Source organism: Mustelus asterias, chromosome 1 (assembly GCF_964213995.1).
Source record: "Mustelus asterias chromosome 1, sMusAst1.hap1.1, whole genome shotgun sequence".
NCBI lineage: Eukaryota > Metazoa > Chordata > Chondrichthyes > Carcharhiniformes > Triakidae > Mustelus > Mustelus asterias.
The window spans coordinates 148,882,161-148,899,621 of NC_135801.1; the positions used below are offsets into that span (position 1 = coordinate 148,882,161).

The 17,461-nt window shown below is 43.7% G+C and overlaps 1 protein-coding gene across 1 annotated transcript in view; it reads right to left on the reverse strand.

Moving 5' to 3' along the window:
* The window catches only part of slc45a2 (solute carrier family 45 member 2), a 75,763-nt gene that overhangs the window by 52,613 nt on the left and 5,689 nt on the right, over window positions 1–17,461 (reverse strand). The window contains exons 3-5 of the mRNA XM_078225190.1: window positions 16,551–16,897; window positions 12,570–12,713; window positions 7,785–7,908 (exon numbers count right to left, since the gene is read on the reverse strand). Coding sequence (XP_078081316.1) covers window positions 7,785–7,908; window positions 12,570–12,713; window positions 16,551–16,897 — 615 coding nt within the window. The remainder of the gene's footprint in view (window positions 1–7,784; window positions 7,909–12,569; window positions 12,714–16,550; window positions 16,898–17,461) is intronic.

Below are 17,461 nucleotides of genomic sequence, written 5' to 3' on the forward strand. Positions count from 1 at the left end.
CTTTATTTAAGAAGCAGGACAAAGTCAATCCAGCCAATTGTGTTAATAGAACATAAGAACATAAGAGCTAGGAGCAGGTGTAGGCCATCAGGCCCCTCGAGCCTGCTCCGCCATTCAATAAGATCATGGCTGATCTTTTCGTGGACTCAGCTCCACTTCCCCACCCACTCACCATAACCCTTAATTCCTTTACTGTTCAAAAATTTATCTATCCTTGCCTAAAAACCATTCAATGAGGTAGCCTCAACTACTCCACTGGGCAGGGAATTCCACAGATTCACAACCCTTTGTGCGAAGAAGTTCCTCCTCAACTCAGTCCTAAATCTGCTTCCCTTTATTTTGAGGCTATGCCTCCTAGTTCTAGTTTCACCTGTCAATGGAAAAAACTTCCCTGCTTCTATCTTATCTATTCCCTTCATAATCTTATATGTTTCTATAAGATCTCCCTTCATTCTTCTGAATTCCAATGAGTATAGCCCCAGTCTACTCAGTCTCTCCTCATAAGCCAACCCTCTCAACTCTGGAATCAACCTAGTGAATCTCCTCTGCACCCCCTCCAGTGCCTGTATATCCTTTCTCAAGTAAGGAGACCAAAACTGTACTCCAGGTGTGGCCTCACCAGCACCTTATACAGCTGCAACATAACCTCGCTGTTTTTAAACTCCATCCCTCTACCAATAAAGGACAAAATTCCATTTGCCTTCTTAATTACCTGCTGCATCTGCAAACCAACTCCTTGAGATTCCTGCACAAGGACACCCAGGTTCCTCTGCACAGCAGCATGCTGCAATTTTTTATCATTTAAATAATAGTCTATTTTGCTGTTATTCCTACCAAAATGCATGACCTCACATTTACCAACATTGTACTCCATCTGCCAGACCCTTGCCCACTCACTTAGACTATCTATATCCCTTTGCAGACTTTCAGCGTCCTCTGCACACTTTGCTCTGCCACTCATCTTAGTGTCATCTGTGAATTTTGACACACTACACTTGGTCCCCAACTCCAAATCATCTATGTAAATTGTAAACAATTGCGGTCCCAACACCGATCCCTGAGGCACACCACTAGTCATGATTGCCAACCAGAAAAATACGCATTTACCCCCACTCTTTGCTTCCTGTTTGTTAACCAATCCTCTATCCATGCTAATACATTGCCCATAACACCGTGCACCTTTACCTTATGTAGCAGTTTTTGGTGCGACACCTTGTCAAATGCCTTCTGGAAATCCAGATACACCACATCCACAGGTTCCCCATTGTCCACTGCACATGTAATGTTCTCAAAGAATTGGACCAAATTAGTCAAACATGACCTTCCCTTCATGAACCCATGCTACGTCTTACCAATGGGACAATTTATACCCAGATGTCTCGCTATTTCTTCCTTGACGATAGAATCAAGCATTTTCCCTACTACAGAAGTTAAGCTAACTGGCCTATAGTTACCCGCCTTTTGTCTATCTCCTTTTTAAAACAGTGGCGTCACATTTGCTGTTTTCCAATCTGCGGGAACCACCCCAGAGTCCAACAAATTTTGGTAAATTACCACTAGTGCATTTGCTATTTCTCCCGCCATCTCTTTTAATATCCTGGGATGCATTCCATCAGGACCAGGAGACTTGTCTACTTTTAGCCCTATTAACTTGCCCAACACTGCCTCTTTTGTGATAATGATAGTTTCTAGGTCCTCACCTGCCATAGCCTTCCTGTCATCAATTTTTGGCATGTTATTTGTGTCTTCCACTGTGAAGACCGACACAAAATACCTGTTCAATGCCTCAGTCATTTTCTAATTTCCAGTTATTACATCCCCCCTTCTCATCCTCTAAAGGACCAATGTTTACTTTAGCCACTCTTTTTCATTTTATATATTTGTAGAAACTTTTGCTGTTTTTATATTCTGAGCTAGTTTACTCTCATAATCCATCTTACTTTTCTTTATCTCTTTTTTCGTGGCTTTCTGCTGACCTTTATAGATTTCCCAATCCTCTAGGTTCCCACTAATCTTTTCCGCTTTGTATGCATTTTCTTTCAATTTGATACCCTCTTTTATTTCCTTAGAAATCCATGGCTGATTATATCCTTTTTCTACAGTCCTTCCTTATCACTGGTATATACTTTTGCTGAGCACTGTGAACGATTGCTTTGAAGGTCCTCCACTGTTCCTCAATTGTCCCACCATAAAGTTTTTGTTCCCAGTCTACCTTAGCCAACTCCTCCCTCATCCCTTTATAGTCTCCTTTGTTTAAATACATTGGTATTGGATTTTACCTTCTCACGCTCCATCTGTATTTTAAATTCAACTATACGGTGATCGCTTCTTCCAAGAGGATCCCTAACTGCAAGATCATTAATTATTCCCATCTCATTACACAGGACCAGATCTAGGATAGCTTGTTCCCTTGTAGGTTCCATTACATACTGTTCAAGGAAGCTATCACGGATACATTCTATGAACTCCTGCTCAAGGCTGTCTTGACCGACCTGGTTTGACCAATTGATATGTAGATTAAAATCCCCCATGATAATTGCTGATAATTATTGCATCAGTCTGTTCTTGATCATCAACAACAGGTCGTTGACAGTGCTGTCAATTGCCACAAATACCTGTTCACTGATAATCAGTTTCAGATCCTCCAGCATTACCCAGCTCCTGATCTCATTACAGCCTCAGTCCAAACATAGATAACAGAATTCAAGAGGTGAGATGAGAGCAACCACCCCGACATCAAGACAGCCGTTGACTAAATGTGGCATCAAGGAACCCGAGCAAAACTAAAGCCAATGGGAATGAGGAGGAAAACGTTCTGCTGCTTGGAGTTACACCTCGCACAAAGGGAAATTGTTATGATTATTGGAGGTCAATCATCTTCTCAGTTCCAGGACAACGCAGTACGAGAGCCCCTCAGGGCAGTGTCCCAAGTCCAACCATCTTCAGCTGCTTCATCAATAACTTTTCTTCCTTCATGAGGTCAGAAGTGAGGATGTTCATTGATGATTGCATAATGTTCAGCACCATTCGCAACTCTTTAGATACTGAAGCAACCCATGTAGATATGCAGCAAGACCTGAACAACATTCAAGCTTAGGCAAGTAACATTTGTGCCACACAAGTGTCAAGTAACATTTGTGCCATACAAATGCCAGGGACAATGACCATCTCTAACAAGAGTGAATCTAATCATCTCCTTTGACATTCCATGGCATCACCATTGCTGAATCCCTCACTATCTACATCCTGGGGGCTATCATTAACCAGAAACTGAACTGAACTAGCTATATAAATATTGTCCCTGCAAGAGCAACTCAAAAGTTAGGAATCATGCAGCGGGTAACTCATTTCCTGACAACCAAAATCTGTCCACCATCTACAAGGCACAAGTCAGAGTGTGACGGACTATTCTCCACTGAGTGCTCCACTGAGCGCTCCACTGAGCGCTCCTGGCTCAGGACAGCTCCAGAAACATTCAGGAAGATCGACATCTCCCACGACAAAAAAGCTCACTTGATTGGCACCCTGTCCTGTACCTTCAATATTCACTCCCTCTACCACGGATGCAAAGTGGTAACAGAGTGTACCATCTACACAATGCACTGGAACAATTCACACATCCCTTCTGGCAGCACTTTCCAATACCTATGACCTCTACCACCTAGAAGGGCAAGGGCATCAAATGCATGGAAACATCACCACCTCTAAGTTCCCTATCAAGCCACACGCCATCCTGACTTTGAACTATGTTGCCGTCCATTCATTGTCATTGGATCAAAATCCTGGAACTTCTTTCCTAACAGCACTAAGTGTTCCTACAACACATGGACTGCAGCAGTTCAAGAAGGCAGCTCACCACCACCTTTTCACAGGTAAATAGCGATGAGCAATAAATGCTGGCCTAGTTAGCGAAGCCCACATCCCACAAACATATGGTAGTGTGGCCCTTTAAGGAGGGGGTACATTTCCCAAGGGCAAATTGATCAGTCCGGACCCGATGTATTGCTATGATCGGAAGTTGAACCAATCAGCAGAAGGGTGCATACCACAGGTCGAGGAGGGACTCGCAGTTGGAGCTAGGGAGTCGAGTAGAGCAGCCATATTGTAATTTAGTCTGACCTTGTTGTATATATTATTCTTATTGATTGGCAAGACAGCCTTTGTTGATTCAAGCCACATCGAGTCACCCAATAGCCTGTGAACAAATATAGAAAATTCAGGAGAAGGCTTTGGCCTATTTCGTGCCCTTATCTGCAATGTTCTTTTGGTGCATTTGTGTTAAACTTCCCGGAAGCTTCTCTTCTTGAGTTCCAAATCCTTCAACAGCCTTTTAAAGTTTAAATTTTATTTATTATTGTCAGAAGTAGGCTTACATTAACACTGCAATATTTTCTGTGAAAATTCCCTAGTTGCCACACTCCGACACCTGCTTGGGTACACTGAGGGAGAATTTAGCATGGCCAATGCACCTAACCAACATGCCCTTTGGACTGTGGGAGGAAACTGGAGCACCCGGAGGAAACTCACACAGACATGGGGAGAAAGTGAAGACTAGACACCGAGTGACCCCAACTGGGAATCGAACCTGGGTCCCTGGCATTGTGAAGCAGCAGTGCTGAACACTGTGCCATCCTGCCACCCGATGAATTCCTTCATCTTGTGATTTACCCTTACCACACTTCCCCGTATTGACCTTCCAGTCTGTCAGTAATGACCATTTACCATTTTCTCAGTTCCACCTTCAAGAAGCTTATCCTCATATTTGGTGAATTCTTCTCATTACTCAATCCTATTTGCTTTCACAACTTTCAATGTTGTCAGCCGTGTTTATGCTCTTGATGCTTTCCTCTCATCCCCGGTGACCTTTCCTATCTGTCACTCCAAGAAACCTTTGAGTATTGGATGCTTAGAGATACAGGTTTACGCTTGTTCACAGAAAGCGTAATGGAAAATGGAGCGAAAGGACTGAATAACGTGTCTCTCTGGGCACTTGTACTGCCTCCTCTTGTCATATTAATAGTGATGGATGGTGTCCATGAAAATGTGTGCCCCAACCATAAAATTATGGAGGCAGAGAAAATGCAACGCCAGTAGTACAATTTAATAAGATACTGGAGCTGTAAATTCTATCAATTGAAATAATTAAATAAGACTTAAACAGGAAATACATTTCCATAAAATTTACTTTAACTTTATGTTGTTAACTTTCTAGCTGTATCACTGCTTGGTATGATTCCTGCTCTGCCCAAGTTTGCAAGAAACGACAAAAGGTCGTGAATCTAGCCCAATCCATCACGCAAACCAGCCTCCCATCCATTGACACTGTCTACACTTCCCGTTGCCGCAGCAAAGCAGCCAACATAATTAAGGACCCCACGCACCCCGGACATTCTCTCTTCCACCTTCTTCCTTCAGGAAAAAGATACAAGAGTCTGAGGTCACATACCAACCGACTCAAGAACAGCTTCTTTCCTGCTGCCATCAGACTTTTGAATGGACCTGCCCTGCATTAAGTTGATCTTTCTCTACACCCTAGCTATGACTGTAACACTACATTCTGCACACTCTCGTTTCCTTCTCTATGAATGGTATGCTTTGTCTGTATGGCGCACAAGAAATAATACTTTTCACTTTATGCTAATACATGTGACAATAATAAATCAAAATCAAATCAAATGTTAATAAATGACAGAATGATGGATATTGAATTGGAATTCCGTCAAATGACAGAGAACGCAAATCACCAAATTATTAATCAAAATTAATGGAGATATGGCAGAATGTAACATATTGAGCCAAAAGAGTAAAAAAGAGTGATACTTATAAAATTGATAGAACAAAGAACAGTGCAGCACAGGAACAGGGCCTTTGGCCCTCCAAGCCTGTGTCAATCGCATTTACCTATCTAAACCAACCGCTTATATTCCTTTATTCCCCGTTTGTTCATATGGCCTATCAAGATAAGTCTTAAATGTGGCTAACGTAACTGCCTCAACCACCTGACTTGGCAGTACACTCCAGACCCCTACCACCCTCTGTGTAAAAACCTTCCCCTTACATCTCCACTGAACCTTTCCCCCCTTATCCTGAACTTGTGCCCCCTTGTAATTGTCATTTCTGCCCTGGGAAAAAGCTTCCAGCTGTTCACCCTATCTATACCTCTCATAATTTTATAAACTTCGATCAGGTCGTCCCTCAGCCTCCTTCTTCTTTCCAGGGAGAACAATCCCAGTTTATTCAATCCCTCCTCATAGCTAATACCAGGGAACATTCTGGTAAATCTTTTCTGCACTCTCTCCAAAGCCTCCACATCTTTCTTGTAGTGTGATGACCAGAGTTGGACACAGAATTCAAAATGTGGCCGAACCAACATTTTATATAACTGTAACATAATTTGTCAGCTTTTATACTCGATGCCCCATCCGATGAAGGCAAGCATGCCATATGCTTTCTTCACCATTTTTTACGCCTGTGCTGCCACTTTTAAGGATCTGTGGACCTGTACTCCCAGATCTCTGTGTGTTTATGCTCCTGATTGTTCTGCCATTTATTTTATAACTCCCACCTGAATTGAACCTACCAAAATGCATCATCTCGCATGTATCTGGATTAAATTCCATTTACCATTTCTCTGCCCAATTTTCCAGTCTATCTATATTCTGCTGCATTCTCTGACAATCTTCATCACTATCCGCAACTTCGCCAATCTATCATCCGCAAACTTGCTCATCAGACCAGCTATGTTTTCTTCCAAGTCGTTTATATATATTACAAACAGCAGCGGTCCCAGCACTGATCCCTGCGGAACACCACTAGTTACAGACCTCCATTCAGAAAAACACCCTTCCACTGCTACCCTCTGTCTTCTATGGCCAAACCAGTTCTGAATCTATCTAGCTAGTTCACCCCGATCCTGTGAGATTTAATCTTTTGCACCAGCCTGCCATGAGGGACCTTGTCAAATTCCTTCCTAAAGTCCATGTAGACAACATACATGGCCTTGCCTTGTCAATCATTTTAGTCAATTCCTCAAAAAACTCAATCAAATTACTGAGGCATTATCTCCCTCGTACAAAACCATGCTGTCTGTCGCTAACAAGACCATTCAATTCCAAATGTGTATAGATCCTATAACTAAGAATCTTCTCCAACAATTTCACTATCACTGACGTAAGCTCACTGGCTTATAATTACCCGGGTTATCCTTCCTACCTTTCTTAAATAACAGGACAACATTAGCTATCCTCCAGTCCTCACTAGTTGCCAACGAAGAAACAAAGAGGCCCAGCAATTTCATCTCTGTCTCCCTCAGTAATCTGGGATAGCTGCCATCTGGCTCTGGGGATTTATCTACCTTAATGCTTTTTAATTCACCTAACACTGCCGCCCTCATAATGATGACTTGTTCGAAAGGGTTTATATACCTCTCCATGACACCATCAATCGATGTGTCCCTCTCTTTTGTAAATACTGATGCAAAGTACTCATTAAGGATCTCACCCACTTCCTTTGGTTCTACACATAATTTCCCTCCTTTGTCCTTAAGTGGACCAACTCTTTCTCTAGCTACCCTCTTGTTCCTAATATATGTATAAAACATTCAATTCATATTCACATTCAATCCCAGTTATGAATATTAATAACTGCTAACCAATGGATTAACATATTTAGGTAAGAGTTCTCCTCAAATAGAAAAGAGTCGTAATAGTCGTTCTCAATATCATTAAAATAAAGAGACACTTAGCATGCAGAAAACAATGAAATATTCCAACTCAAGGACTTACATGAGTAAATTGCTGAAAAAATGGCATTAATGCACAAACCCCAGCATCCGATTTCAACACCTCGCTCGTATATAATATATGAGGTAGAGTTGTGTTCTGCATAAGGATTCCCATGATATACCACCTGAAAATTTTAAATAAAGGGATTCAGTCAAAATATTATAAAAATACGAACATATGGCGCTGTTTCTCTTCATGAGCAAAATCAAAAATATGGAGGGCAAATTTTTTATTAAACACTTAAAAGGCATGATTATTGGATCCAACTAGGATTAATGTATAGAACTCATGCTCAAACTAAGGACCATAGCTCTTGCCCTCATCTAGTCAATTGCAAAGGATTGTGCACCAGTATAGCACAACGCATCCTGCACCAGTCTTGTAAATACCCAGCTCAACACAACAATGCATTTCATCTCAGGTATCCTCATATCTGAGGGTGTGTATGCGTGTGCGTGAGAGGGAGAGGGTATGTGTGTGTGTGTGTGTGCGTGCGTGAGAGGGAGAGGGTGTGTGTGTGTGTGTATGTGTGTGCGTGAGAGGGAGTGTGTGTGTGCGTGAGAAGATGTGTGGGGGCGATCATACCAGAATTTGGATAAGTGTCAGGGTCTGACTGAAAACTGATGGGTTTCGCTCCAGATCTTCTGACACACTCGGCCCTATTTTGCCATTTTGATTCTAAGTGCTGGGCGGACTTGAAACTGGGAGTGTTTCAGATCCGGTTTTTAGACCCACTCTGAGGTGCCCCCATACGCACTCTGCCTGAAAAAATATCAATGATTCCGCTGGTGCGGGATGAGTTGTGCTATATTGGAGCACAATCCTCTGCAGTCGAGTAGATGAAGGCAAGAGCTATGGTCCTTAGTTTGAGTTATTTTCATTAATCCTAGTTGGATCCAATAATCATGCCTTTTCGTGTTTAATAAAAAATCTATGCTCAATATTTTTGATTTTACTCAGGCAGAAACCTGTGGGCAGGGCTGAACGCGCCCGAAATCCTTCAGCTCCGATTGGTACCTCCAACCGCGTATGCGCAGATAAAAAAAATGATAGACTGCTGCTCCCCTGCCACATCCCTCCTGGGCTGGATAATGCCTCCCCTTGGCCCCCACAGACATTGCCTCACCCCCACAACACTACTGACGTCCTTATCCCCCGACCCCCCGCCTCCCAGACTGATCTTGGGCCCTTCCCCAACTCCCTCCCTCCCCACGATCTCAGGCAGGGTGGCAGCAGACGCCCCTGCCCCCCTCACCAATATCAAGCAGAGTGGCAGGGGACCCCCCCTTCCCTTCCACTGATCTCAGGCAGAGTGGCAGCGGGCCCTCCCTCCTCCCCCCCCCCCCCCCGCCCACCGATCTCAAGCAGAGTAGCAGCGGACCCACCTTCCCCACACCCCCCCACCCACTGATCTCAAGCAGAGAGCCATCGGACGCTAGACAACTACCCCCTCACTAACTGCAGTGCCCGAATCAGACTTCTATGGAGCATATCTGTTTTGCGCCGATTCTGGACGGGCGAATGCATGCAAATGCATTTAAATGGCCGTAGCGCCCATTTGGGGCGCCGACCCGATCACAGTCATTTTTGGGCCTTTATAAAGGGGGAACCGGCGTGGAGGCAGGCATGGATCGCGCTACTTGCAGCATGCCCAATTTTACCAAGTTCTCACGCCTGAAAACAGACGCAACACGATGGTAAAATCGGGCCCATTGTCAAAAAAAAAATGGGGGCACGTTTCACACCGCCATTTTGAGGTGCGGGGTCTAAACACACCAGCAAAGCTGGCTCTACTGAGATCAAGGAAAAATAACCACACCCCCAAACCCAGAGATCTCGGGGACTTCCCCCACCACACGATCAGAGCTGGCATTCGCCACCCTCACTCCCCCCACACCTCCCCGCAATTAGAGCCGGCATTCCAGCCAGCAGGTCGGCACTGCCATGTCCCTCTTCCCCGGCGAGTTTACTCATCTTTATTTCCCTGGGGGCATCCCCAAAACAGGTTCGTATCTGGGTTAACCTGTCGTAAACCTCGTGGATGTGCGAGAAAATATAGTGAGGGGTCAGTCAATATGTGGCGAGGGAGGTATTTAATTCTATTTGAATGTATTAAAATCAGGTTCATACCTGTTATGGGTGCATTTGCGATTCCTGGGTTTCCCGGGATATTGAACCCCGACCACCATTCCTGCAGATGGCAAGAGTGGGCTCTGTATCCCGCCCAGTGTGTGAGAGCGTCAGTGTTTATGAATGTGCGTGTGTGTGAAAGGGTGTGTGTGCGAGAGGGCATGTGTGTGGGTGTGAAAACGTAAGGAGGCAATCTTACCTGGTCGTCCTGCTGGTCGATCGGCATTGCGAGCCCGCAAAATGGCACGAAAGGCAAAAAACTGGGTTCGCGCCCAGTTCCTCACAATATTACCAGCCCAATCTGCCAGCATGATCAGCGTACACCCGGGAGAGACTGATTTTAATATTTATCAGCTTATTTAACTGTTATTAGTGAACCCGGGATGCAATTGTCCCTCACTGTCTCGCTGGCGGAGGTTCCCAATGGATTCTTCGACCTTGCCCGCAGCTGGGATTCTCCAGTCCCTCTGCAGTGAATGGAAACGTGGCTGAGCGCCAAATTCTCCGTTCCCGCTAGCAGCGACAGAGGGGTGTGAATGGCTCGAGAATTCCAGCATACATCTTTCTCCACAGATGATGCGTGGCCTGCTGAGTATTTCCAGCATTTTCTGTTTGTAATTCAGATTTCCAGCCTCTCCTATTATATTGTTCTTCTATTATATGCTCCATGGTGAGCATTTATAAAATTGATTAGTTTCAATTTAAAATGAGAAAATACTCCCAATGCAAAGTGTAATTTTTCTGTTAACAAAGCCCACTTTGGATAGAAACAGCACATTGTTGCAGGTTAAATGATTGGTGCTTGTGGTGAACCATTGTTAGTTCCCACCAGGTAGTGCTGAGCCATGGTCTGGCCAGTACTATGAGTCTGTAGATATGTTACTGTTGGGGTTAGGGTTGGGCTGTTCTACCTGTTAATATAGTTGTTATGGTACACCCCAGTCAGCTCCGCCTCCTGGGAGAGGTATAAAGGTCACTGCTCTGCCTGGTGACCCTTTAGTCTGGGATCGTATACTGTATATGGTAGCTCTGTTAGTGTTGGCAATAAAAGCCTTTATTTCCCGAGTATATCACGCCTCTTGTGTGTTATATCGCGCATCAGTGCTAAAGGGGAAAGGTGGCATGGAGGGTAGGGGGTGCGGTGCAGAAGGAGTCAGGAAGCAGGCAAAGCACCAGGGCCCATGATTTTTCTCCCTCACTCTGCTTGCAAACCCAAAACCTCTATCACCTTGAACGACAAGAGCAGCAGATGCATGGGAACATCACCACCTGCATGTTCTCCACCAAGTCAAAGAACAAAGCACAGGAACGGGCCCTTCGGCCCTCCAAGCTTGTGCCAATCATTTTGCCCTAATTAAACTAAAAAAAAACCTTCTGCCCTTATTCAATCCATATCCTTCTATTCCCTTCCAATTCATGTACCTATCCAGATGCCTCTTAAACATTGCTATTGTGCCTGCTTCCACCAACTCCTCTGGCAGCACGTTCCAGGCACCCATCAGTCTCTGCATGAAAAACCTCCCCTGCACTTCTTCATTAAACTTTCCCCTTCTCACCTTGAACCTTTGCTCCTTTGTAATTGACACTTTCACTTTAAGAAAAACCTCTGACTATCCACCCTGTCTATGCCTCTCATAATTTTGTAGATCTTTGTCAGGTCTCCCCTCAGCCTCTGTCTTTTCAGTGAAAACAATCCTAGTTTATTTAACCTCTCCTTTTAGCCAACACGCTCGAGACCAAGCAACATACTGGTGAACATTCTTTACCGTCTTCCACGTCTTTCCAATCGTGTGATGACCAGAACTTCACGCAATACTCCAGATGTGGCCTAACTAAGGTTTTATATGGCTGCAAAATGATTTCCCAACTCTTCTACTCAACGCCCGGGCTGATGAAGGCAAGCATGCCATTTGCTTTCTTAATCACCTTGACCATCTATGTTGCCGCTTTTAGGGAACTGTGAACCTGCACACCCAGATCCCTCTGTACGTTAATGTTCCTATGGGTTCTGCCATTTACAGTATAATCCACGCCTAAATTTGATCCCCCAAAATGCCTCACCTCGCATTTGTCCAGATTAAACTCCATCTGCCATTTCTGTGCCCAAGTCTCCAATCTATCTATATCCTGTTAAATCCTCTGACAATCCCCGGCACTATCAGCAACTCCACCAATCTTCATGTCATCGGCAAACTTACACATCAGACCCCCTACATTTTGCGCCAGATCATTTACATATACTGTGAACTCCCTTCCTAACAGCACAATGGGTGTACCTGCACGACTTGGATGGTAGTAGTTCAAGAGGGTGGCTCAACACTATCTTCTCAAGGGCAATTAAGAATGGGCAATAAGTACAGGCTTTGCCAAGAAAGACTAAGAAAAAGAACAATACAGTTTGTGAGACCTTGTGTATAAAACACTGCTGTTAATGCATTGGTACTTTGAGCATCCTGAAGATGTGAAATGGCTCCAAATGAATGCATGTAGGCATAACAGCTGCATACCTACACAGAATAACACATCCATAGGAATGAAAAATACAATTTGGTCTTGATTTACTTTCTTGTTAACAAATGTTTATACTAGATATCAGAACAAAAATGGCAGAAAGAAATTCAAAATAAAAGATTAGCCAATGCCACATTTTTTTACCTGCCCCGTGAAGTCAGTGAAGAACAGCATAGTTGAGAGAAATGCTGTCCATCCTATGAGGTGACTAACACACAAAAAACGGTAATGAGAAGGCATACTGAACAGAGCTTTAATCAGTGACTTCAGGGTTATATGTCTTAATACCTGAAAACAAATGTGAAAATATATTAGTATCGCTTAATTCTCTTTCATCAATAAACCAATGTTGTTGGTGTTAACTTTCAGAGATCCTTTACAAAATGTCGAAACATAAGTTGCGGAGAGGTTCTACTGATGCTACTAAAAATCTAAAATATTTTATGGAGTTGTAAGACATTTGTGTATGAACAGAAAAATAATATTTTCCTATCTTTATAAGTGCTTACCTGATCCATAGTGTACACAACTACTTTTGAGCTTATAGTTTCAATCGGATTTTGCCGCAATGCGATTTTGATCGATCAAACAAAAACTTTGTTGCAATAAAAATTATTCTGACTTTTCAGTGTTATTTAAAAGGAATTATTTGTATTCTTTTTAACGACCCAAAAGTTAATTTTCTTTTCAATGTAGTATATAGTCTCCTCCTGCAAGTACAATGCTGTAATAGGGACTTCCATTGGATTGGTCCATGATTATGCAGTGGCCTGCCTTTGCATTCCTGCCTTCAGCAGTATGGCTGACCGGGAAGCTCTCTCACTCTTACTGCCTGCCATTAAACATATTAGAAGGATGGACAGGCAGACAATTCACCTGTTCAGATGTAGGGATGCCACTACTGTGCTACAAAATGCTCCAGAGACTGTAGCTGGAATTTTCCAGCCATTCACAAACCCGCTGCCTCTGCAAATGAGGACGAAGAATTTGGCGCTCAGCCAAATCTCCGTTCACTGCAGCGGGACTGGAGAGTCTCATTGGCATGAACAGCTGAAAGATTCCAGGTTCAATTCTTGGCAGCACAGTAGCACAGTGGTTAGCACTGTTGCTTCACAGCACCAGGGACCCAGGTTTGATTCCTGGCTTGGGTCACTGTCTGTGTGGAGTTTGCACGTTCCGCCAATTCTGCATGGGTTTCCTCCGGGTGCTCCGGTTTCCTCCCACAGTCTGAAAGACGTGCTGGTTAGGTGCATTGACCCAAACAGGCGCCAGACTGTGGCGACTAGGGGAATTTCACAGAACACTCATGCAGTGTTAATGTAAGCCTTACTTGTGACTAATAAATAAGTTTTAACTTTACTTTTGGCCTTGGGTGAATATCTGTGTGGAGCTTCCACATTCTCCCTGTGTCTGCGTGGGTTTCCTCGGGTTCTCCGGTTTCTTCCCACATTCCAAAGATGCACAGGTTAGGTGGTTTGGCCGTGCTAAATTGCCCTTAGTGTTCAATGATGTGTAGGTTAGTAGGATTTACATTGTGGAAATGACATAGTTCTCCCTTGTCTATACATAAGTCAATTGGGTCTTAGAACAAAGAACAAAGAAAATTACAGCACAGGAACAGGCCCTCCAAGCCTGCACTGACCATGCTGCCTGACTTAACTAAAACCCCCTGCTCTTTTGGGGACCATATCCATCTATTCCCATCCTATTCATGTATTTGTCAAGACGCCCATTAAAAGTCACTACCGTATCCGCTTCCACTACCTCCCCCGGCAACGAGTTCCAGGCACCCATTACTCTCTGTGTAAAAAATTTGTCTCGTACATCTCCTTTTAACCTTGCCCCTCGCACCTTAAACCTGTGACCCCTAGTAATTGACTCTTCCACCCTGGGAAAAAGCTTCTGACTATCCACTCTGTCCATGACTCTCATAATCTTGTTGAATTCTATCAGGTCGCTCTTCAACCTCCATCGCTCCAGTGAGAACCAACCATGTTTCTCCAACCTCTCCTCATAGCTAATACCCTCCATACCAGGCAACATCCTGGTAAATCTTTTCTGTACCCTCTCCAAAACCTCCACATCGTTCTAGTAGTGTAGCGACCAGAATTGAACACTATATTCCAAGTGCGGCCTAACTAAGGTTCTATAAAGCTGCAACATGACTTGCCAATTTTTAAACTCAATGCCCCAGCCGATGAAGGCAAGCATGCCTTCTTGACTAGCTTCTCCTCCTGCATTGCCACTTTCAGTGACCTGTATACGTGTACACCCAGATCTCTTTACCTATCAATACTCTTAAGGGTTCTGCCATTTACTGTATATTTCCTATCTGTATTAGACCTTCAAAAAGGCATTAGCTCACATTTGTCTGGATTAAACTCCATCTGCCATCTCTACGCCCAAGTCTCCAACCGATCTATATCCTGCTGTATCCTCTGATGGTCCTCATCGCTATCCGCAAATCCACCAATCTTCGTGTCGTCCGCAAACGTACTAATCAAACCAGTTACATTTTCCTCCAAATCACTTATATTACAAACAGCAAAGGTCCCAGCATTGATCCCTGAGGAACGTCACTTGTCACAGCCCTCCATTCAGAAACGCACCCTTCCACTGCTACCCTCTGTCTTCTTTGACCGAACCAGTTTTGTATCCACCTTGCTAGCTCACCTCTGATCCCATGCGACATCACCTTCTGCACCAGTCTGCCATGAGGGACCTTGTCAAAGGCCTTACTGAAGTCCATGTAGATAACATCCACTGCCCTACCCTCATCAATCATCTTCGTCACTTCCTCGAAAAATTCGATCAAGTTCGTGAGATATGACCTCCCCTTCACAAAACCGTGTTGCCTCTCGCTAACACGTTCACTTATTTTCAAGTGGGAATAAATCCTGTCTTGAAGAAACCTCTCCAATAATTTCCCTACCACTGATGTAAGGCTCACCGGCCTGTAATTACCTGGATTATCCTTGCTACCCTTCTTAAACAAAGAAACATTGGCTATTCTCCAATCCTCTGGGACCTCCCCTGTAGCCAGTCAGGATACAAAGATTTCTCGCAAGGTCCTAGCAATTTCCTCCCTTGCCTCTCTCAGTGTTCTGGAGTTTATCCCCTCAGGTCCTTGGGACTTGTCCATCTTTCTCAAGAACCCCAATACCTCCTCCTTTTTGATCTCAACATGACTCAAACTATCTACACACCCTTTCCCAGACTCATCATCCACCAACTCCTTCTCTTTGGAATACTGACGCAAAGTACTCATTTAATACCTCATCCATTTCCTCTGACTCCACGCATAGATTCCCTCCCTTGTCCTTGAGTGGGCCAACCCTCTCCTTGGCTACCCTCTTGCTCTTTATATATGTATAAAAAGCCTTGGGATTTTCCTTAATCCTGCTGGCCAATGCTTTTTCGTGACCCCTTTTAGCCCTCATTACTCCTTTGCTTAAGTTTCTTTCTACTTTCCTTGTATTCCACACTTGCTTCGTATGTTCCCAGCCTCCTAGCTTTGACGAATGCTTCCTTTTTCTCTTTGACTCGGCTCACAATATCTCTCGTTATCCAAGGTTCCCAAAACTTGCCATACTTGTCCTTCATCCTTACCGGAATGTGCTAGTCCTGAATCCCTATCAACTTACACTTGAAAGCCTCCCACATGCCAGATGTTGATTTGCCCTCAAACATCTGCCCCCAATCTACATTCTTCAGTTCCTGCCTAGTATTGTTGTAATTAGCATTTCCCAATTTACCACTTCACTTGAGGACTACACTTATCTTTATCCATCAATACCTTAAAGCTTACTGAATTGTGGTCACTGTTCCCAAACTGCTCCCCTACTGAAACATTGATCAACTGGCCGGGCTCATTCCCCAATACCAAGTCCAGTGTGGCCTCTTCCCTAGTTGGGCTATCTACATACTGTTTCAGGAAGCCCTCCTGATGCTCCTTACAATCTCTGCCCCATCCATGCCTCTAGCACTCTTGGAAAACAAGCCAATATGAAGAGATATTTAAAGTGATTTAGAAGACAGTCATTCTTTGATCAAAAAAAATCCTCCCTCCTTGCAGCACCAGCAAAGTCTAACTTTAAAACAAAATGCACATTAAAGGATAATTACCTCTTCCTCTGATGGTTTCATGCAGGTGATTTGTGAATTGTCTTCCAATTTTCCCACGACTGACAAAGAACTTGGTTTATAAAAATTTGGATTGCGGTGACCATCTGCGGGACTCTCAGTGCTTCCATAACTATGAGCATTATTTTGCAACAAACAGAATTTCTGAAGTTCTACGTTTTGTCCGAATGGAATTTCCGGAATGCTGCACAGGTGTATTATGAGAAATATGATTAAGTTAATTGCAGCAAAGACATAAATAACCTGATATTCAGATCCTAAAAATGTTCCCAGAAAAGTGTTCTTCCAATCTATGGCACCAGTTAGGTAGCCTGCAGCACCTCCAAGACCTAAACAAAGAGGAGGCAGAGCCATTAACATTCATAGAATTTGAGCAATTTGTATCAAAGTAACTTACCGACAGTTTAACCCTACAGTGCCACCACCAGTACCTATTTTCAAATAGGCTTGTCAAGGAATGATAAGTTTCTTCCCCCGCTGACACTGAAGAGTTGTGGCCTTCTGATTAGCCCTCTCAATCTCTGACCAGCGTTAACATATATTGATAACATCTATAGTACTAAACATAACCTTTTATCATCAACACCTCAATTCTTTTTATAATCATATATTCCAATAGAATTTTATTAAGTGTACAGAATATTTACACCACAGAAATAGGACATTTGGCCCCAACAGGCCCATGCTGGTGCTTATCCTCCCTGCCTCCTCCCACCTTTCTTCGTCCAGCCTCCTCAACATGCCTTTACATTCCTTTCTTTATTATGTGTTTAGTTCAGCTTACCCTTAAATGTACCCATGTTGATCACCTCAACTACTACTTGTAATAACAAATTCCCCATTTTACTCTTGGGTAAAGAGTCTCACCTAAATTTACAATTGCATTTATTAGT